We start from the raw sequence: 23,088 nt of genomic DNA, 5'->3' as shown, positions 1-23,088 counted from the left end.
AAGAAAAGGGTTTATTTGAGCTCCAGTTTCTAGAGGGCCAGAGTTCAAGATGGGGGCAACATGGCAGCAAGGAGCAGGGATGATGAGTGGAGCAGTGAGAGTGATCTAAAACATCAAAAGCCAAGCAGAGAAACGAGATAGGATGAGGCTGTGAACTCTCTAGCTCCACCCAAAATATCGTACTTCCTCCCTATGATACATCTCTTCAACCTCCTCAAGCAGCTCAACCTAATGAAGACCAACTTTTCAAGTACCTGAGACTACTAGAGACTTTTCTCATTTTAACCAACACAGTGCTTGAACCATTTCATTCATTTGAATCTAGGTGCTCACACTTAGAACAGTCCACTGAAACCAATTACTATTGCTTAGCTGTACAGTGGTCCATTGCCTCCAAAACGTATCTACAGTTTGCCCCATGGGAGTAATCCCAGACTCCATGAGAGCAGTTTAACATTCTTGTTACCTCTGCTCCAATACAATACACCATTCTGCTTGAGATACATATTCATTCCAAATAAGACAGGGTCCTCCCTTGTGGCTATTATTTTAGAATGACTGAAAGTCGAAAAAAATCAAAGCATTGATGTTTTATCTACCTATTGCCTTCCTACAAGTAGTAAGACAAAAGATGAGGTGGCCCTGAACAACTTAAATAGCATCTATAAAACTCCGCCAGCACTCTGATTTGCAAACTCTTGACTTATTTTTCTTTTTTGTTTTTTTAAATTGAACAACTTTATTTAAAAAAAACAAAGATAAATGTACAGATTATAAGCATTTTTGCATAAGAGTATACGAATACACTTTTGTCAGTACTTGGTTTTTTTAAAAGTTTGATGGTGTGCATTAAGATCTTACTAGTTACAATGAGCATAAAGCACATGTAAAACAAGATGTAACCTGGAATTATTCAAAGTTTTCTTGGTGTGTAAAGATTAAGGACTTATTTTTCTTAAACATGAATCACATCTTAAAATAAATTACACATTTCATGTCTTTATTTTTTATTGATCATTTTGTTTATTTACATTTCAAATATTATCCCTCTTTCTGATTACTCCTCTGAAAACCCTCCATCCTTCCTCCTCCCCCTGTTTCCATGAGGGTGCTCCTCCTCTCACTCCACACTGCCCTAGTATTCCCCTGTATTAATTGGGACATCAAACCTTCATTGGACCAAAGGTTTTCCCTCCCATTGATGCCAAATAAGGCCATCCTCTGCTACATATGCAGGTGGAGCCATGGTTACAGCTTAATATTCGAATGTATTCTTTGGTTGGTGGTTTAGTCTCTGGGAGCTCTGTGGGGTCTGGTTGGTTGATATTGTTCTTTCTATAGAGTTGCAACCCCTTTCAGCTCCTTTAGTTCATTCTCTAACTCCTCTATGGTGGTCCTGGTGCTCAATTTCGTGGTTGACTGTGAGCATCTGCATCTGTGTCAGTAGGTCTTTACTTTCAAAGGCCGTCGGTTCTTTAATATTTACAAACTTTCAGCAGTGATGTCTGAAGTTAGAGCATATGAGAGATTCACAGCTCTGCATCACCATTAGTACTTAAACTGAATTGGAAATGTACTTGTCAATTGGTTAAATGTTTCATATGGGTCTATCTCTCATTTGAAAAAAAAACTGTTACTGACAATAATTTAATTCCATTATAAAGTTATATAAAAACATAGGCAGTTATAAGTATAGGAAGCCAAAAGTTAATAATCCTCATGAAATGTTCATTTAATATTAAAAATAGAGGTAAAGTCATGAGCCATTCCTGCACATGTTTCATGTGCTGAGTCAATACATATTTTCCCATGATTATGGCAACACAGAATGAAGTAAACATTCTCTCATTAGATATAAAGGAACACAGCTCATGAAAATTAAACACCATTTTAAATAATGCCACCTAATAAGTGATAAAGTGATCAGAGAAGCATAACTAAAGAGTCATTTAGCAAAGAAATATTTGGTTCATTCTATAGGGTACAGTAATTTTGCTACAGAGTTAGCAGGGGTACCACCAGCTCACTTGAGTTTCTCACTGGAGATTCAGTATCTGTTGTAACTTAGTTGTTGATGATAGTTCCTTTCATTTGTGTATATATATGCATATATATACATATATTATTTGAAATATAAATAAATGACACATATACACCAAAAGAATAAGAAGTGCCATTGGTGAACAGTAATATATGTTCAAACAAAGTTGAAGTAGATTGATGAGAATTTCTATTTACTAATAGTAGAAAATGAATATTTACAAGGAAGGAAGTAAAGTCAATGATATTAAACTATAGTCCAATAAGGATACTTTAAAATAATGCCTTTCTTTGTGATTGGTTCTGGATATTAAATCTAACCTCATAATCTTTATTCCTAGTCCAGAGGGCATTTTTTTTCCTTACAAAAGGAAGACAATAGGTAGAGGAAACATCAAATTATCTTAGTGAGAAGTGGCAGGAAATGGTAAAAGAAATAGGCCAGGGGTGCAGATGTATGAGAAACACTTTTTCTAAGACACCAGGCAGATCTATAGTTCTTTCACAGATGATTGGTGAAGGAAGGACTAATCAAATGTGAGGATGGGGACCAGTGGTGATGTCTGAGCCTTCAGTTAGGCCCTCAGTAGGCTGGAGTTACCTTTTCAGCCAGTTCTCCTTACAGGTCACCACTTAGGTCAAGCTAGGGCAGTGTTGTTGTTGTTGGTAAGTGTATGTTATATATTGGTATCCCAGGTATCCTAAGTATTAGCATCTAGAAATGTATATGGTTTGACCACTAAGGATGGGTGAATGCCATATATTTGATTTATTAACAGTGACTACAAAAGAATGACAAAGTTGCTATTTATCCTAGCGTTCAGTATCAAGCAGACAGCAATCTAGTTCCAAAAGCAAATATTTTCTCCCGTGGATATCCGACACTTAAAATCAAGCTTCTTTTCTTTCCTGTCTTTAGCTTCTAATCATTAAATCTTAAATACTTGGGATATTTTAAGAAGGACACCACTGGTTTGCCCCTTCCCTGCCTAAATTTTCCATTTTATTAAATACATGGAGACGAAATGCACATAAGTGATCTCCTTGCGGTCTCAAGACACTTGCAAACCAGAGCTCAAGGAGTCAAAAAAGCTTCATAAGTTCTCAGGCCCAGTGATTAGGAACTCCCCAACTGGATGGATATCATATTAACATTGATAAAAGTTATGACTACTTAAAATTTGAAATATCAGATATAAATTTTTAGAAACACAGGATAAAACACCTAGGTGACTTCAAAGTTATAACACCAGGCTTTTAAGTAAACATTTATTCTCTTTACAGCTATAATTAAAGGAAAACTTTTGTAAATCTAGTTCACATATTAAAGCAGAATATCCATTTGCTTAGTTAAAGATTATGAGAATTTTGTCATTGATAGTGATTTTTTAATTAAAATTCCTGAATTCCAAAGGGTAAACTATATACACCTATTTATTTAAATAAAAGTGGCCAAAATTAATTGAAAATTTTCTAAAACATTATTTTCCTATAACTATTATATACTTGAGTATATAATTACTATTATTTCCATTAAGTTGGCAAATTATCTTCTTAGGGAAACACCAGTATTCGTTCAGTTTAAAATCTAGTAACAATCGATGTTATTGTATCTGTGGCAGGGAGCCTACAAGAGTAGCCTTCCCATCAAAACCCATGGACCTCAGAATAACAGACATCTGTTGTATGAGCGCTGGGCACGCTGGGGAATGTGGTACAAGCATCAGCCTCTGGACTTAATCAGGTACAAAAGATGGGCTGGTGAGTAATCAGAAGCAAACTGATTTTTGTCATTTTCTAGCCTTGGAATTATTTGGTATCACAGTGGAGTCAGCTAAGAAACAATCTGCACAAAAGAAACTACTACGTGATTCTTCAAGGGGAAACAAACTCAATGTGTGGAAGTGGCTACAGAGTTTTAGAGTAGATGTGAATAGCATTTATGTCTATCAGAGGTTTTTATCAGCATCAAATGACTAGTTTATTCAATAGCAGAGGAGAAATGACATCATTACACAGTCAAAGGAAACAGAGTTACGTAATAGGAGGGAAAAGAAAATGATTCTGGGTGTTGTGTTTCTCCTGCCTCCAAGTCATCTGATATTTCTTTGTCCAACTTCATTGTAAGCATTTTACAGTGGATCCAGAACAATTGTCTACCTTCAAAATCAAAACAAAAAGAAGCACTAAACAGCCATGAGGGCAGCCGGGAAAATAGGCTGGATTTCAATCGCCAAGCACTACCTGCCTCTGCTGAAATTAAAGGCATATATTACTATGCCTGGCTTCAGTGTTAACCTGGGGATACTTACATTTTATTTTCATAATTTATTTTAGTCATATAATAATAGAAAGCATGGAATACATAGTACACTTCTGACTCTCTAGCTAAAGATGTATTTGTATAGAGTAAAAGAAAATCATTCATATTACTAGGCTATATGTGTTGATATTTTATCACTTTATAAACTATAAATATGAAGTAGTTCACCTTTGTATCTCCCATTGTGTCAGCAGGAAGTAGAACACTGAAGGGGTGATTGAAGGGAATTCAGTTAAGAAGTCTATATAGAAATGGGCAAAAGAATCCTGAGAACCAACATGTAATGACATGCTCAAGGAGTAGTAAAAACTAGAAGCAACTATTAAACCAGTTATTAAAAATTCAAGAGGAGGAAGGACTTGCCAGAATTAACTAATGTCTAACTGGAGAAAGATATTCGAGATACAAGCTGTGACATGAGGAGGAAAGCTTGTAGACAAGTTTAACCATGACCCAAGAGAAAGGAAGTCACCTACCAGATATACCTTGAAAACATCAAGCCTGTCTGGAAGTGAGTATTTTTCAAAAGAGTGGATAACGGTTCAGAGGAGAGCTCTGTGGGCCATATGGTATTAAGTGAAATAAGTAGAAGATGAATGCAGTGCAAATGTTATTAGTTGATTATATCTATAATCAAGAATCACACGGATACTTAATTTTGTCAAACATGACAAATTCCATCATTCTAACATATACAGGTAGAAAGGTTATTGTTTTGGAGAGTTATGGATACAATAGAGTAAGGTACACTGGCTCACAAAAACTATTTATTAGGCACTACGATGATGAGTTTTGAGAACCGTTCAATGGGAGTCAATATTGCGATCTATTAGCAGCATCACTATTGTTGTGACAGATAATTTAAGCAACCATCGCATGTTTTGAATAATTGGAGTCTCTTTTACTAACATTTCATTATCCAACTACTGTTTGATTGCTCACAGAGAAAGGTGATTCTCCTGGAAAAACGTGTTAGTAAAAAAAGTAACTAAGCAATGTTGTGTCATGAAAGATACACCAGCAAAGATAACATAATAAAGAAGTACATGTAATAGTTCAATAAATAATACACTTTAGGAAGTTAATTGTTCTTAAGACAGTGATGTGGAAGATTCAAATAAACTACAAAAGCTAATGTATACATTTCTTAATAGGAACAATTTTCCAGAACTTTTAATTGTTTGTTGTTATATTGTTCATGGGTATTAGTTTCCTGCCTCTCTATAATGAGAGAAGAATGGTATGTGACAGTTGGGTTTTTTCATCATAGCTGATGGGTTTTCCACAGGCATATTGGGTGTCATGTTCAGGAAAGAAATGCCTTAATGTGATGTATTTAAAAAAGACTTTCAATTCATCTTTATTTTTAATGAACACTTGTTTCTCAAGACGTGTTTATATTGTTTTTCTCTTCTAAAGTTGATTTAAGTACTTTATCACAACAGCTTATTTAGTTTCAATTTAATTTACCATGAAAACTATTTGAAATCCAAAGAAGCACTTTCAAATATGATCACTTGCAAAAATAGTGCTATGACATTCCCAAGCACTTTAACAATAGGTATCAGAGAGACTTGCATGTTAAAAAGGAAAGTTGTTGAATTAAATGGTTATTTTTTAAAATCATAGATACCAGGGTTTCCTTTGAGATAAAAGTTATTTCAGCAAGTGACAGATCATCAACTGAAATGTCACAAGGTAATTTTAATAAAAGGAAAATGCTCTCAGTGAGCAACAGTGGAGCTGCTGTAGTAGTCTTCTGCAGAATTTTGTGGACTTCTATGGAAAAATTAAGTATTATAGATGGTTAAAAATACCAATGTTCTACAGCAAGTTCACTTTGAGCCCTCTTTCTTTGTCTGCAGCTAGCTTTCTCCTCTCCTGACACACTTTGAAATCTGCTTTGGCTTGGATCCTATTTTAGTCTAATATTATCGCTTATGCTAAGCTTCCACAAAATGTAGGTCAATGTATTAGTGTGTTGTGGGCAGATATGTCTCTGCATCCCATTTCCCCCATTGTTATAAAGATCTGTTAATGACAAATAGTAAATGATATTTTCCCTAGCAACAAACACTGTGATTCATCAACCTTTAACACCATAGCTGGAGTGGGATGGGGAGGGCAAGTTAAGTAACCAGTTTTAGAAAATGGAGACCTCTTAATCACTGAGCCACCTGCTTTGTTCCAGAGAGGTCTCATTGTCCCAGTTCAGGGGAATGACAAGGCCATGGGTTAGAGAGCAGGGCCAGAAGGGAGTGCACCTGTGTGAAGGCAACTGGAGAGTGAGGGGTATGGGAGCAGGATGGGTAAAGGGATAACATCTCAAATGTAAATACAGAGTATCCAGTAAAAAAAGAAAAGAAAAGAAAATGGAGACCTCACAGTAGTAGGAAAATCAAGATGTAAAATTATTTCTGCCAGCTCTTTATACACTATGGGAGTCTAGAGACCAGCACTGAAGGGAGTAAAAGAAGAACAGTTGAGTAGATCTTAGACCTGCCTCATTAATTACCCTGCCACTCCCATATCAACTGAAGACTAATGATGTGTAATCATTCCTTTGGCTTGTTTTACTTTTCTAATAGTAGCTGCTTGTGAAACAATGAACAGATCAACCTTCAAGAAGCTTAACCTGCTTGGAGGTGATGAGGAATTGAGAAATAAAGGAGAGTTATTAGAAGTCGCCATGACTGAAGACAGTAATTGGGGCATGGTTCAGAGCAGCATGGGAACATGAGCAGCACACGTTACAAGGGTTGGACAGTGAGTCAGGAAAGACTTCCTGGAAGAAGCAATGCAAAGGAAAAGAGCAATGCCAGTTACAGGAGGAAAGACTTTTAATTTTAATTAGTTACCAGTGATAATCAAAGAAAGCGTGCTAGACAAGCAGGATAGGGCTTTGGTGGACAAGGTAAGATGTAGCCCTGCAGACTGGAGCATAAGCGTGTCAAACCAGGTTGCCAGAACATATCCTTTTCCCCTAAGCAAAAAAATCCAATCAGAGGGACAAATGATCCTTTATTGCTTTTTCTTTTTTATTTATCAAAAAATAGCTTTGTTAGAGACTAGAAAGCTAAACTATTAGAAGCATGAAGAAAGGCAAGATTTGATATATGGAAACAATTTTAAGAAAGTTGGAATGGAAGTAGATACTGTTGAAAGTTGAACTCCTGTTGCTGACAAAGTTTATAGAGAAACATCAAGAAACATTGTCACAATGAGATTCACTGAGAAACATTGTCAAAATGAGATTTGTATAAGAGGCAGGAGTGTATTGCCAACAAGCACCTGGGCTACCTGCCTTGGATTCCCTCTGAAATGCTCACAGCTTATGGTATTGGAGATTGTCAGGTCATTTCTATCACGTTCATTCAAACTGAAGCCTGGCTTTCTGTGCAGGCTGTACTTTGGTGAGAAGATTGGCTTATACTTTGCCTGGCTGGGATGGTATACTGGAATGCTGATTCCTGCTGCAGTGGTCGGCCTGTGTGTTTTCTTCTATGGATTAGTTACAATGAATGAAAGTCAAGTAAGGTAAGCTATGGGGAGACTTGTCCGAAGTATTTAATCTACTCTGTGAAAGGGCAAATGCCTATGAATGGAGAGGGTAAATGGTAGTGCTGCTGCATGTGTTCTGTTTTGTTTGTAGGCTATCAGAAGATCTAGCCAAATGCCATTTTGACAGTTTTATGTGCAAACTTTTTGGATATGTTCCAAGCGTTCTTATCATTTTGCTAAATTTATTTTTTCCAGTATGCATTCCATAATCTAAAAATATCATCAAAGTGAGATTTGACAAGTCATTCTTATATTAAAAATGTGATTATCTTTTAAATAGAGAGATATAACATTAGAAATGGGAAAATTACTTTTAAAAATAATGCATTAGTTTTTCATCATTGAATTTAACTCTGTATGACCAATTCACATGGAATTTATATGATCAAATTCAAAATACAAAAAAAAAAAAAAATCCCTGTAGGTGCAGAGGAGTTAACAAACAGCCTTCCTCTTTTCAGAGGACATGAATAATTCAATCACATGTAACTGCAGCTCCTGTGGATCTGATGCCTTCTTCTGGCTTCCAATCAAAACAAACTTGAAATATGCAAAAAAGTGGGATTATGGAAAATGGTATTAAATGTACTGTTTCCGTTCATTTGGTACCAGCAGGGATCGAAGTTCTTTTATATGAAATAAGTATTTTTTTTAACCTTTAGTACAAGTTTTTTTTTAAAGGCATCAACAAAGTTTTCATTCTGTGCCTTTGGGTGTTACGTTACCACCACTTCAGTCACAGTATAATTAAGATCTTGTTAGACTTTCTATTCTAAACCAAGATATGCAGCACTGAATATCTTGACTTTCAGAATTCTGAAGCTGAAATTTTCCACTCCGTGTGCCAGACATGGTTGAGTCCTGGCTGTTGTCTTCGTGGGAAGGCAGGGAAGCGATTGAGTTTTGTTTCCGGTTGATTCATTCTACTGTATTATTAAGATTCTTTTTGTTTGTTACAAAGTAGTGAAATGACAAACAGCTGGAGGTATGCATCTGTTTCTTATGGATCTACAAGCTATAGACAACCAAAATGCAGCCATATTTCCTTTGCATGTGTTTGGTCCTTGTTTTTGCCTTTTACTGAAAACTGACTTTTTTCCCTCACATGTCTTAATTACAGTTTTCCCTCTTTACTCCTCCATGTTCCTCTCCACCTCCATGCCGTCTGATCCACTTACTTCCTCTTAGGGAATAAACAGGCTTCTAAGGGCTAATATAACATAATATATTAAGATAGAACAAAAACTAATATAATAAGACAATAAGAAATAAACAAGCAAAAACAGGAGGAACGAGGTAAAAATTTCAAGAAAAGGTACAAGATTGCTCCTGCTGATCTACAGAGGGTCACTCTTTTTTTTTTTTAAAGGACTTCCATCCCCTTTAACTCCTCCAATCTTTTCATCTCCTCTTCCACATTGTTCTCAGTGAACCAACGAGAAAGATTTGATGGAGATACTCCGTTTCAATCTGAGTGCTCCAAGGTTTCTCACTCTGCATATAGTCCAGTTTTGGTCTCTTTGCATTTGTTCCCATCTGTCTCTAGGAAGAAGTTTCTCCGATGATGACACTAATCTGTGAGCATGGCAGAATATCATTAGAAGTCATTTGATTGTTGACTTATTTTGTTTTCAGAACAAGACTATTTTTCCCCGGGCTAGCTAATCTCAGGTGTTTGGTCATCCAAGCAGTGTCAGGTATGGGTTCTTCATTGAATGAGCCTTATGTCAAATCAGATATTGGTTGGTTACTACCACCAGCTTTGAGCCACATTGCTCTAGCATATGCAGACAGGACAACATTGTGGACCAAGGACTTTGTGGTTGGGATGTTATTTACGTCCCTCCTTTGATAGCATGTGAGTACCTTTCTGTACCAAGAACCCTTATTGGGGTAAAGACTTCTATGTAGGCATCAGCTTGGTTTCTTCATATTCAGTGAGATGTGTAGGTATTGTAGTCAACAATTAAGCTTTGCTGTCAGATTGTGAAAAGAAATCTACAGTCTTGGCAACAGACTAGGATGTTTTGGGGTTCCAGTGAAACCACTTTTGCCAACAACATAATTTGATAATCTAATCCCAGTACTGGAAGGTTCATTTGGTGACAAGAGATATATACACCCCAACTAGTTATTTGAGTATTTCATTTAGATTGCCTTTAAATGTGTAATAAATTTCCATATTACCCCTCAAATGACTCTTAACTGTCTCTTCCCATATTCTTCTTTTAATCCCCATCATCAATTCTCCTCTCCACTTAATCCCCTATTTTAGTCAGCCACCAACATATATCTATTACTATCCATTCTGTTTCGATTTCCTGTCTCTCCCCCTAGTCCTTTAAATTATATCTAACCTCTGTGTTTCTTCAGATTATACTTGGTTATCATTGACTTAGCAGCTAGCATCCACATATAAGCGAATACATACTATATTTGTCCTTCTGGGTCTGGGTTATCTCACTCAAGATGATTTTTTAATAGTTCAATCTATTTACCTATAGTTTTCATTATTTCATTTTTATAATTGCTGAGTAATATTCCATTATATAAATATATAACATTTTCCTTACCCTTTCATCTATTGGGAAACATTTAGGTTGTCCCTAATTTCTGATATTATGTGTAGATTAGCAGTGAACATGATTGAATACATATCTCTGTAGTACAATGAAGTATGCTTTGAATATATGCCTAGGAATGGTATAGCTGTATAATGAAGCAGATTTCCATCTTCCTAAGGAACTCCCACACTGATTCTCATAATGGATGTACACTTTTTCACACCCACCAGCAACAGATGAGTATTCTCCTTCGTTTCTATTCTCTTCAGCATGATTTGTCATTTGATTTATTTATCTTAGCCATAATGGGTTAAGGATGACATCTCAAATAGATTTTGATTTTTGTTTCCTCATGACTAAGGATGCTGAATATTTCTTTAGGTATTTCACAACTATGTGAGTATTCTTTATTGAGAATTCTCTCTTTAGGCCTATACCCTATTTTGTAACTGAGTTGTTTTCATGATATTTACTTTTTTGTGTTCTTTATATATTTTGAATTTTAGCCTTTTATCAAAATGAAGAGTTGGTGAAGATCTTTGCCTGTTCTATGGCTTTCTCCTTGGTTTGAATGACAGTGTTTTTTTTCTGTACTTCCCATTCTTGCATTACTGATCTTTTAAAAAGTGCTGATCTTAGTTTTTAGTACTAACAGTGTTCTATTCAGATAATCACGCCTGTCCCTATACATTCTAGGCTAGGCCTTACATTCTGTTCTACCAACTTCAACCTATCTGCTTTTATGTTGGAAGCTTTGATTTATTTGGAGTTGAATATTGTAGGGTGTTAGGTATGGATGTATTTGGAATCTTCTACATGCAGATGTACAATTTTGCCAGTACCACTTATTGAAAATCTGATCCTTTTTCCTGGGTATGTTTCTGGCTGCTTTATCAAAATCAGTTGTCAATTAGCTGTGATCATTGTCCTTATTTTTGTGTCAGTACCATGCTCATTTTACTATGATGCTCTGTAGTACAATTGGAAGGCAGGGATATGACATCGTTCAATAGGCAGTATTGTTTTAGATATACTTGGTATTTTGTGTTTTTATATGAAGCTGAAATGTTTGTCATTTCAAGATGTAGGCTCATTTCTATATCTTCAATTCTATTCCATTGATCTACCTATCTCTCTCTGTACTAATACCATTCAGTTTTTATGACTATAGCTCTGTAATGCAGCTTAAGGTCAGGAATGCTAATTCCCCAGAAGTTCTTTTATTGTTTTGTTGTTGTTGTTATTCCAAATGAACTTGCAAATTACTCTTCTTAACCCTATAAAGAATTGAGTTGAAATTTTGATAGGGATTGCATCGAATCTGTAAATTATTTTTTGGCAAGATAGACATTTTTACTATGTTGATACTTCCAATTCATGAGCAGGGAGAGTTTTCCATGTTCTGAGATCTTCAATTTCATGTCATGTCTCCTAGGGTTTGGTTTCCCTCCTTGTGTTGAAGTTTTTCATCTATTATTTTTTTGTAGAGCTGGCTTTGTGGAAAGATATGTATAAATTTGATTTGGTCATGTAATATCTTGGGTTTTTTTTCATCAATTTTAATTGAAAGCTTTGCTGGATATAGTACCCTGGGCTGGCATTTATGGCCTCTTAGGATCTGTATGATATCTGCCCAGGATCTTCTAGCTTTCCTAGAAGCTGTTTTTAATATTCTTTCTTTGTTTTGTGCATTGGCTGTTTTGACTATTATATGACATGAAGAATTTATTTTATGGTCCAATCTGTTTGAAGTTCTGTAGGTTTCTTGCATGTTTATGGGCATATCTTTCTTTAGGTTAGGGAAGGTATTTCTCTATAATTTTATTGAATATATTTACTGGCCCTTTAAGTTGTAAATCTTTATTCTCTTCTATACCTATTATCCTCAGGTTTGATTCAGAACTTGCTGTTAAGGGGGAACTGAGTTCCAATGATGCCACACGACCTTGGTTTCTGTCTCTTAAGTTCTTGGACTTGCCTCTTGCCATCTGCTTACATCTGGTGTTAGCTGGTCTTGCTGATTCTGACATTGGCTTGTCCTTCCTGTAATGCTACTGGTGGACCAGTTCTCTTTCAGGAGGGTCTTGGTAAAAATAACTTTGGCACAGGGTCAGCACAAGGCACAGACAGAAACCTGAAGAATCCTGTTCCAGACTGCTCCTCAGTTCCAGTGTCCTGAGTGCTCTGGGCAGGTTCCTCTTGGGAAAGTAATTTGAGCAGGGTGGTCTCTCCTGTTCTCTCAGGTGTGTCAGCTCTTCTGAAAGTACAGCTCTCTCTCTCAGAAGGATATGAGTACAGGTCAGCTCCAGGTACAGGTAGAAACCAGAAGAGTTTTGTTTTGTTTTTATCATGTGAGTTCTTAATTTTTTTTGTTTAAGCTACCCCAAGATAGTTTATTATTTGATATTAGTATGAAAAATACTGTTTTTTAAAATTTTTTCTCACTCTATTTTTGATTTTTAATTTTATGAGTTAATTTTTAGTTAAGCTACTTTGCTAAAAGTGTTTATCAGCTATAGAATTTCCTTGGTGGAACTTTGAGGATGATATGTGTACATTATCATATCTGCAAATATAGATATTTTGACTTCATCCTTTCAATTTTGTATACCCTTGATCTCCATCAGTTGTCTTACTACTTTAACTAAGATTTCAAGCACTACATTGAAGATGCATGGAGAAAATGAACTGCCTTGTCTTGTGAGAGATTTTATTAGAATTACTTTGAGTCACAAATTCTGTGCTAAAACAATTTGGTCATAGGCCTTTGTTAGGGGTGGGCAGGGAGACTTTAAAAAATGACTTTGATCTCTCTGGCAGTTATAAATCTGTTTGAATTGCTTATCTAATCATGATATAACTTTGCTAAGTAGTATGTATCAAGAAAATTATTTAGTCCTTTTAGACTTTCCAACTTGGCGGAGTACAGGTTTTTAATGTACAGGATATTGAACCATGTCCTTATGATTCTCTGGATGTCATTATCAGTTGTTATGTTCCCCTTTCTATTTTTAACTTGTTAATTAAAATACTTCCTTTCTACCCTTTAATTTGGATAGGGTTTGTCAATCTACTGACTTTCTCAAAGAACTGACTTTTTTTTGTTCTATTGATTCATTGCATCGGTTTTGTTTTTCTTTTTATTTTATTGATTTCAGCTCTGATATGGGTTCTTTAATTTGACTCATTTTGTTGTGAGATTTTTATTTTGGTATAGATCATTCATATGTGCTGTTAATACATGTTATTATATGATTTCTCCTTTAAAAAATGAATGCACTCAATACTGTGAACTTGTGTCTTAGAACTAACTTCATGGTGTCTGATAAGTTTAGATATTCATATGTTGTAGATTCATTTTCAGCTAATTCTAGGATGTCTTTGAATTTGTTTTTACCCATTTTTCATTCAGTAAAGAATTTTGCACCTTTTAAGTTTGTAAGCTCTCTGTTATTTCTGTTGTTTATGGTAACCAGTTTTAGTCCATAGTAGTTTGATAGGATGCTTGATGTTGTTTTAATGTTCTTATATAGCAGATAAGACTTGCTTTATGTCCAAGTATGTGACCAGTTTTGGAGAAAATTCTATGAGGTGCTTAGAGATAGGTATATTGTTTTGTGTTTAGGTGAAATGTTCTATAAATACCTGTTAGGACCACTTGGTTTCTAGCATCAGTTAGCTCCAGGATTTATGTGTTTACTTGCTGTCTGTATGACCTGTCTATTGGTAACAATGGGGTATGTAAGTCTCCTCTTATTGGCGCATGAAAGTTAACATGTGATTTAAGTAGTAGTGGTGTTCCTTTCATGAACTCGGATATCCATATGTTTGGTACATAGATACAATGTGCTTATTTTTCTGTTCTGATTAGTTTCCATTTTAAATTTATTTTATCAAATATTAAAATGGCTGCACAAGCTTTCTTCTTAGACCCATTATCCTTGATATTAAGGTATTTTTCCTGGATACAACAGAAGGATGGGTACTGATTTCAAATTCCCTAAGTCATTTTTATTGGGGAATGGAAACCATTGATATTAGGTGACATCAATTTGCAGGGCTTGTTGATTCCTGGTATTTTATTGTGTTGTATGTGTTCGTGCACATGTGAATTTCTCCTCTAGTTTCTGATTGTTTGTTTCTTGTTGTGTCTTTGGTGTGGTTAGTTTTCCTTCTATGATGCTTTCCATAGGGTTGGATTTGTAGATAGGTATTGCATAAATTTGGTTTGCTCATATAACATCTCAGTTTCGTCATCGATTGTGATTGAAATCTAAGGCAGACCTGTTAGAATAATACTTGACTTCTCAATGGATACTGTAAAATGCAGAAGGGGCTATACAAATATTCTGCAGACTAAATGAACACAAATACCAGCCCAGAGTATTGTACCCAGCAAAACTTTTTTCTTAACTGCCCAACAGTTTACTGTAGGAAGATATAGCACTAGAATTTTAGATCTCTTTGTGTATACATATTAATGTGATATATATGCAATACACGTACTTTACTGGAAGTGTTTACATCAGCACCTTAGAGAGGATAATCCACAGTATTAAAAATGAATAAACAGTTAAGTGTATCCTGCCATTCATGGTGCTGGCAGGAGCAGATCAAAGGACTTAAACCACAATCTTGCTGAACATTCTAAAGTGGCATCAGCACATCAAAAGAAGTGTATGTATGTTCAGTTCTAACTGGTTTACAAATATTGTTATGGGTTAAAGGACTCTTTGCCAAAAAGCTACTTCTGTATTACTGTCCTCAACCATAACTGCTTCTTCTATTTTTTAGCTTCTAGTTGAGAACTAGGTAGATTCTCTTATCACCTAACAAACACCCCAGTCAACAACCTTCTTTTGAAACAGCAACAATCAAAAACAAAAACAAACCAACAACAGAAAACCTATAGAAGTAAATTACTTGTTCAGAGTATGCCCTTTAATGGATTTCCTATCTCTATGAAAGTATTTTTTTAAAACATGATTTATTTGTGGTGTGAAAGCTATACTGATCTTATAAAAGTACTCATTTGTGAATGTAATGTCATACAGACATCTGTAACTTATTCATCTTGTGCAATGTGAACTTGATGGGTTTTGAGCATCAAATATACTCATCATGGTTTTTCTGCCACTTCAGACAGCCAAAAATAAACTCCCCATTGTTGTATGACTTTAACTGTGCTAGATACATCACGTAAGTGAAATAATGAGGTGCTTGTTCTGTTTGGCTTAGTTGACCATCTAAAATGCATTTTAGGTTCAGCCATGTTGTCATATTGAACAGAATTTCTTCTCTAAGGCTAAATAATATTATATTGTATGTATGTGTAATATATACCATCTTCTTTACCCTTTCATTGATGCATGAAAATTTGCTTTGTTTAAATATCTTTGGCACATTTAAAAAATAATTCAGAGAAGTTGGGAGCACTGGAGCATTATGTGGTATTAGAGCCAAAGCCTGGGTTCTGGCAGCTCCTTCACAGAGACTTGACTATTCTTCTTCAGTCCATCAACTAAAAAAAGAGTAATGGTGAAAAAGGAAAGACATGATGACCCCAGTGTGATGAGAAATAGATAAAGAGATTCGGTGATTCCAAGTTTACCTTCACAAGACTGAGAAGTATAGGTTGAAATAGAAGGCAATAAGGTCAGCACACAAAAGTAAGCAATTCTGATCAAGAATTATTCCATCTCTAAGTCAACTCCATTCCAGTGCTGGTCTGTCATAAGAGGTGCTACTGTAAGTTGTTAAGTGGTTAATCATGGAAGGTACAGTTTCACCCTCACAAATAACTGAAGGAATGGTCTGTCCTGAGAACCTTTGTTCAGCTTGAAATTCAAGGTAATTAAAAAGACAAGCTTAAGGACAATGATTTATCTCTGTACCTTCCAAAAATTACAGACACAGGATGAAGACAGAAATGCCAACCTTGTATCTGCCTTTTGGTTGCCATGTAAAGTGAGAATTGAATGCTTTTTTAGTAAATCAGCTGAAAATCCTGATTTTGTTTCTTTTTGTAATATATTCAGAGATGGGATTACAGAATCATATGGTACCATATAAGAGTACTTAAAACTTCTTTTTATTTATACTTGTCCCATATATTACCTCCTAAGAGTTTCCCCTCACTATTTCTCTCCCAGTACCTCCTCCACATCTCCCCTGTCTACCTGATCCTCTCCTGCTCCATTTCCCCTCAGAAAACAGAAGACCTGCCATGGATTTCAACTAAATCAGGCATGTCAATAAGTTGCAATAAGAATAGGCATTTTTTTCTTTTATTAAACTTGGAAAAGGCAACCTAGTAGGAGAAAAAGGGTCTCAAAAGCAGGAACTAAAAACTTTGTGAAGCATTTTTACCCTTTTTCCTGGAAGAGCTTAGCATTTAAGACTCATTACATGCAACAGTTTCAGTATTTCCATATCCTGAATGATATTTATTTTAAGTTTTATTATAAAATATTCTAGCAGTTTAGGCTGAAGATAAATCTCAGTGAGAAAGCATTTACTTATGTAATCAAGGCCCTGGGTTCAATCACAAGCAACCTCCTCAACCTCTCAATAAAAACAATAAAGTTCAGTCTTAATCCTTATGGTGGTTTTGACTGACAGTTGCTCATTTATATCGAAGTCTAAAACTGATGCTTTGTCCATGTTAAAATGTTATTCCTCCCATTCCATTTCTCACTTTTCACCCATTTGCTCCAATGTGTTCATCACCCAGAAGATGCTTCTTGTTCTCTGTTTTTTCATGAATTGAATCACCAGGAACATAGCACTAAAGCAGTAAGTTCAAACATCTTCCCCCAAGTGGACTGAACAATGTTCTTTCTTTAATTGGCAGTGATTGTTATTTCTTTGAAATGTGCCTCTACTCTGCAAATTCAGTGTAACTATCAAGATAAAGAAAACCGAAGTTTCATTGACAGTGTAGATTGTCAAGCTCTGGAAAAGAAGCAATGACATATTCACAATGGGACCTCTTTCTCTGTTCTCTAGAGGTTAAGTTAAGTAAAATAAATCTGTGATACAAAAATTCCCCAATTCCAGGAAAGAGGAGTTTGTCAAAAACTATTTTTGTTTTTCAATCTGGTGAAACAGTTTGGTGTGTAAAGGGAGCCAAGCATAAATAAATACTGGAGTTCATGCCTGGAACCCAACATAGAGAAGGAGAGAACCAATTCTATAAGGTGTCTTCTGATATGCATCATGTGCATACACATACATACACACACACACACACACACACACACACACACACAGACACATACACATAGACACACACACACACACACACACACACAGAGAGAGAGAGAGAGAGAGAGAGAGAAAGAGAGAGAGAGAGAGAGAGAGAGAGAGAGAGAGAGAGAGAGAGAGAGAGAACCGAATACTTTAAAAGTCAGTAATAATTGATTCACAGGCATGATAGCACACGTCTGGAATCCCAGTTCAAAACCAGTCAAAAAGCTTAGTATTTTTTATACAATGTATCAAATTAAACTTTAAGAAAATTATGGAAACTGAAATTTATGATTATGACAGTAAAATAAAACCCCTTGTTGTGATTTAAATTTTAGATATGGTAACTTATTAAAGGCCTTCTCTCATGGAGAAGTAAAAAAAAGTTGGTATACTACAAAACAACCCTAAACTTTTACACTATATGCGATTGCAATGTAGGTTGAATTATAAGGCATTTGTGAAATACAAATGAGCTAATGTAGATCCAATTCTAATTAAAAATTTCTGCAAGAACTAAGTAAAATTTCTTGTTTTTCAAAGTTGTAGGCTAACTGAAAGGATGTACTGTGTTCTCTTGCTTTTGTTGCTAAAAGGTGTGTATCTTACCATTTACTCCTACTTCATATAAACATACAAATTACTAGAAAAATAAATGTGAAAGAAGTAGCAGTGTGCTAGCATCACTAATATCTCAGTTTGGTGGAAAGATTCTCCTCAATTTGAAATAAATTTGACTCCGTTTCAATTATATTATAATTAACGGAACTACCTAGATCTACAATCAGCAAATTCTTCATGTTCCTGTGGCATTCTTCCAAACTCTATGATCTTGAGCATGACCTTGAACTAACATGAAAGCTGAATATGGGCTCATATTTCCTGTGCTAAGAAGAGCTCATTGCCATTGCCTGAGGTTGGTGAAGTTTCAGCAGGTCAAGTCATATCAATTCTTCATTCACTTGAAGCACTGCCAATACAGCATGTTATTGCTTAATATTTACCTCCACTTTGAATTAGGGTTGTAAAAGTCTCACATTCAAATATACATTTTTTTTTTTTTTTGGTTTTGACAAATACACTCTTTAAAGCAGAATATATTCCACAAACTTTGTCAATTAAATTTAAATTAACAGTTTTATTTCAAAACATGTTTTCCAAAGCCTTTAAATTCTTTTCAAGATTTTAAATTCAGGTTATTTAAAAACATTTTATCAGAGAAAAGCAAAGTTAGGAGTGACCGTAGGTGTCAAAGAAAATAACAAAACATTCTAAAATGAGGTTCTTGTGACCTCTGAGTAGATTTTAAAAAAAAAAAAGCTTTTTGGAAGTTGGTAATGATTCCTTCATCCTATCATAAAGTGATTTACAATGTACATTTGATTACTTAATGAACATACAATGAAAGCAGTAAATTCACAAAAATCAAATCCTAATTGAAATTATATTTACATGGAGATTATGTCATATTCTCATGACAGGGTTATCAAGGAGCTCTCGCTCTCTGTCTCTCTGTCTCTGTCTCTGTCTCTCCCCACCTCTCTCTCTCTCTCTCTCTCTCTCTCTCTCTCTCTCTCTCTCTCTCTCTCTCTCTCTCTCTCTCTCTTTCACACACACACACACACACACACACACACACACACAAATACGAGAAAGGCAGAGAGAGACAAACAGACCAACAGAATGTGATTCATTAATTCTTAGCGAACATTCTGCATAAGGTTATGTACTAAAGCATATGTTATAGATTTACATATTAGTAGGCTCAAGAAGTCAAAGTAGTCAGACATGACTCTCTATTGGCTTATTCTAAGATGGTGAAATTACTGAATACTTCAGAGATGTGCTAACTAAGATAATTCTGTCATGAAAAACCATGGATCAAAATGTCATTATTTTAAAAGAACATATTATGCAAGTTAATATATGTCCTATAGTTACATTATTTTGGCAGTGTTTTCTAAAATTAAGAAAGAAACAAAAAACCTTTCTATCAGAAGTATGCTAAGATACTTATGTGGAAGCCATCATCCAAATCTATCCTGATTGTTTTCCATGTCTTTCATGTTCCTCTGCGTTGCTCCTCCCAGTACTATGTTTGGTAGGGGATAAAACACGGGCTCACATTTTGTTTCCTTTGATTTTCAAGCCAAGAAATTTGTAAAGCTACTGAAGTCTTCATGTGCCCTTTGTGTGACAAGAACTGTTCACTGCAGAGGCTCAATGACAGCTGCATCTATGCCAAGGTGAGTGGGGGCCACTGTTGTCTCTACCCAAGTTCCCAATTTTCTAAGAATTAGAGGAGAAATAAATATTCGATAGTATATTGTGATTTTTTTGCCAAAATTAATTGTCTTCAAAAATTTCAACATTATTAGTGTCATTGACAACTGAGAAAAAAAATCAATGTGTTGCAATTAAAAATGAGAATATATTTTATTTTAACATCTTTTTCTTTCTGTGTTATTATAACTGATAACTGACACCTCAGGCACAAATAACCACTTGACATTACATCTGCGTCATGTTATCAAAATAACTATTTTCATGACTGATGGTTCAATTTGTATCTGTCATGAATTTATTAAGTGAAATATTTCTAGTTGCACAGAGGAAATGTAATGACATTTCCCAAAGTTCCATATTGTTATCTATCCAAAATATCTGAAGAAATTTTAAATTCGTGAAGAGAAAGCCATATCTCAGAGAAATAAATAAGAACTTTATATTACCACATTACATAATTTCTAAACATTTCTGGGTGAACACAGATGTTAAAAAAAAAAAAAAACACTAGTTCTTACAGTTTTTATTTTCAAAAGAGATCTATTGAAAAATAATTATGTAGTAGACTAGATTACACACATGGGAACAGTAAAAATAATGCATTTTGTTATGTATATGCATCTGTGAAGCACATCACTACAATGAAGATAATGGGTAGGGTATGCCTGGCTCCTCAAGGCTGCTTCATGCCTTCATCTCTTGTCCCCACATTCTCCACAGCTCTCCCACACACACCCCATACAAATCATCTATTTAGGTAACCAATTACAATGGTCTGCCACGGATAAACATACATGTGTGTTAATGCATGTATATGGCATTAAATATTAATTCTTTTTCTGATCAGAACATTCTTCATTATTGAGGATATTATATCATTTTCTTTATATCAAAGCCTGTTGTTTATACATTGATGCATTTCCAATTTTAAACAAAGCTTCTAAAAGCACTGCTTTCTATGTCTTCTGACCGACAATTGTTATTTCTCTTCGGTCAATATCTAGAAGAAGAAGGGTCAGCATATGTGATATCATTATTGTTAGATTTTCATTAATCCAGTTTCTTATTATAGTGATTTGCCTGAAGCTAGTGACCCATTTAAGAAGTGCAGGTTATGGTAGTTCATGAATATGGAGGTATGATATTCCAGGGTATCATATGCCAAAGGTCTCCTTGCTGACAGAGTTCTAATGTAATGCAGAACAGACACCATATGCTGAGACAGACAGGGTAAGAATTTCAAAAGTTCTATCATACAGGCTGGACTTATCTCATGACTCATCCAGTCGTAATCACTGCTCAGAGTCTCCAGCTCTAAACATTGAAGTCATGCTGCACTTCCACTCCACTATCTTAAAATTGAGTAGTCAAACACTATCCATAATGACCTTTGCGAAACAGCTAAATAAACTGTTTTCAAATTGGTTGAACTACATTATAGATTCTGTCTTTTGGTGTTCATGTCCTAGAATTTTTCCACACAGTCACTGAGCCTCCGTGTATCAATCTTTGTAAATTGTTTTTTTTAAGTCTGATTTGTATATTGTAATTAACAAACTCTTTTGTGCACTCTGAGTTCTACTTAATGATAGAAGCAACCAACCATGCAGGCAAATAGAATTAATTTTACTGTGCTCCATTTTTAACTTCTTAGGTTTTGTCATTTGAGAACTCTTCTGTTCCAGGACCTTATGTTTTTTTAAACTTTATTTTAAAAAACAAAGATAAAAGAAAAAAATTTAAACATTTTTGCATAAATGTATACAAATACAATTGTGTCAGTGCTTGGCTTTTTTTTTTTTTTTTTTTTTTCTTTTTTTTTTTAAGGTTTGATACTCTGCATTAAGGTCTTACTAGTTATAATGAGCAAAAAGTACATGTAAAACAGGATGTAACCCGGAATTAGTCAACGTTGTCTTGGTGTGTAAGGATTGAGCATGATTTTTTTTGTTTTGTTTTGTTAGCTTCTGATTTTTTTTATCTTGAATAATCAGCATAAAAACCACTTTGTAATTCCCCCTAAACATGTTTGCTTTTGAGTTTGAGTTTGAGATGATCCAACAAAGATGATACAGACTAAGACATATGTATTGAGTTTTGCAACTATATTTTCACATCATTTTTAAATAATTCCAGTACAGAACATAAGGATGACATGAATTAGATATTTTAAGGCAGATAGGTAGATAAATAGGTGGATATACACATGTACAAGTCAGTCTGTTTTGAAGTATGAAATGTCATTAAATTACAGAATATGATTAGCTTTAGGGATATTAAAGGTCCAGATGTATGTTGCTTCTCTTTCTTCCCAATTTCTTGGAATATTCTAATAATGGCAAGACTAACACTAAAGAAAAATATCCATATAAGAGGGAGTTAAAAAATGAAGAATATACTCAAGAAAGTTTAAATCTGAGAAGACTTTGCTAATATGCAATATGAATATAGGAGATACTCGTGAAGATACAGTTTAGAATTCCCTTGAAATATTATAAGGAATGTATAAGAGGCAACATACAAAATAAAATACTGTCCCATGCAACAACACTAGAAATAAGTCCCATTTGTGCAAAGTATTTAAAGTCCTGCATTTTCCAGCTAACACTAAATATAGCTACATGTTTTACACCTATAATTTTACAATTATTCTATAATTGATAGAGGAAAATGAACACACACTTTATGTGTTAGGCAGTCTAGATTTATATCACTAGATACAGGACACTGTGCAACATCAGTATAGTTCCTTATGGAATCCATCAATTCCTGAGACTATGGAGAAAAACAATTATATACTACCATACTTTATTTTTAAAATGCACATGTATTTGCATGTAAAATTGATTTTATCATATGCTAAAAGTTGCATATATATATATATATATATGTGTGTGTGTGTGTGTGTGTGTGTGTGTGTGTGTGTGTGTGTGTGCGCGCGCGCACGCGCACCAGCATTTTCTTCAAGATAAAACTCTACTATCAATTCATGATGCCAGAAGTGTTCTCAAAAGTTAAATAATTAAATATAGGCACTAAATACTTTGTGTAATTGCAAAAACATCT

At 34.9% G+C, this 23,088-nt stretch overlaps 1 protein-coding gene across 3 annotated transcripts in view; it reads left to right on the top strand.

Moving 5' to 3' along the window:
• ANO3 (anoctamin 3) overlaps positions 1–23,088 on the top strand; it is a gene marked incomplete at both ends in the record, with an annotated part of 320,161 nt that overhangs the window by 225,426 nt on the left and 71,647 nt on the right. For all 3 annotated transcript variants that reach the window (XM_080930913.1, XM_080930914.1, XM_080930912.1), the window contains 3 exons: positions 3,663–3,784; positions 7,766–7,900; positions 19,886–19,982. In XM_080930913.1, coding sequence (XP_080787039.1) covers positions 3,663–3,784; positions 7,766–7,900; positions 19,886–19,982 — 354 coding nt within the window. The remainder of the gene's footprint in view (positions 1–3,662; positions 3,785–7,765; positions 7,901–19,885; positions 19,983–23,088) is intronic.

This window comes from Micromys minutus (genome assembly GCF_963924665.1).
Source record: "Micromys minutus genome assembly, chromosome: 17".
NCBI classification, from domain to species: Eukaryota; Metazoa; Chordata; class Mammalia; order Rodentia; family Muridae; genus Micromys; species Micromys minutus.
The sequence above is the reverse complement of the archived record's forward strand: the minus strand, read 5'-3'. Positions and strand labels throughout refer to the sequence as shown.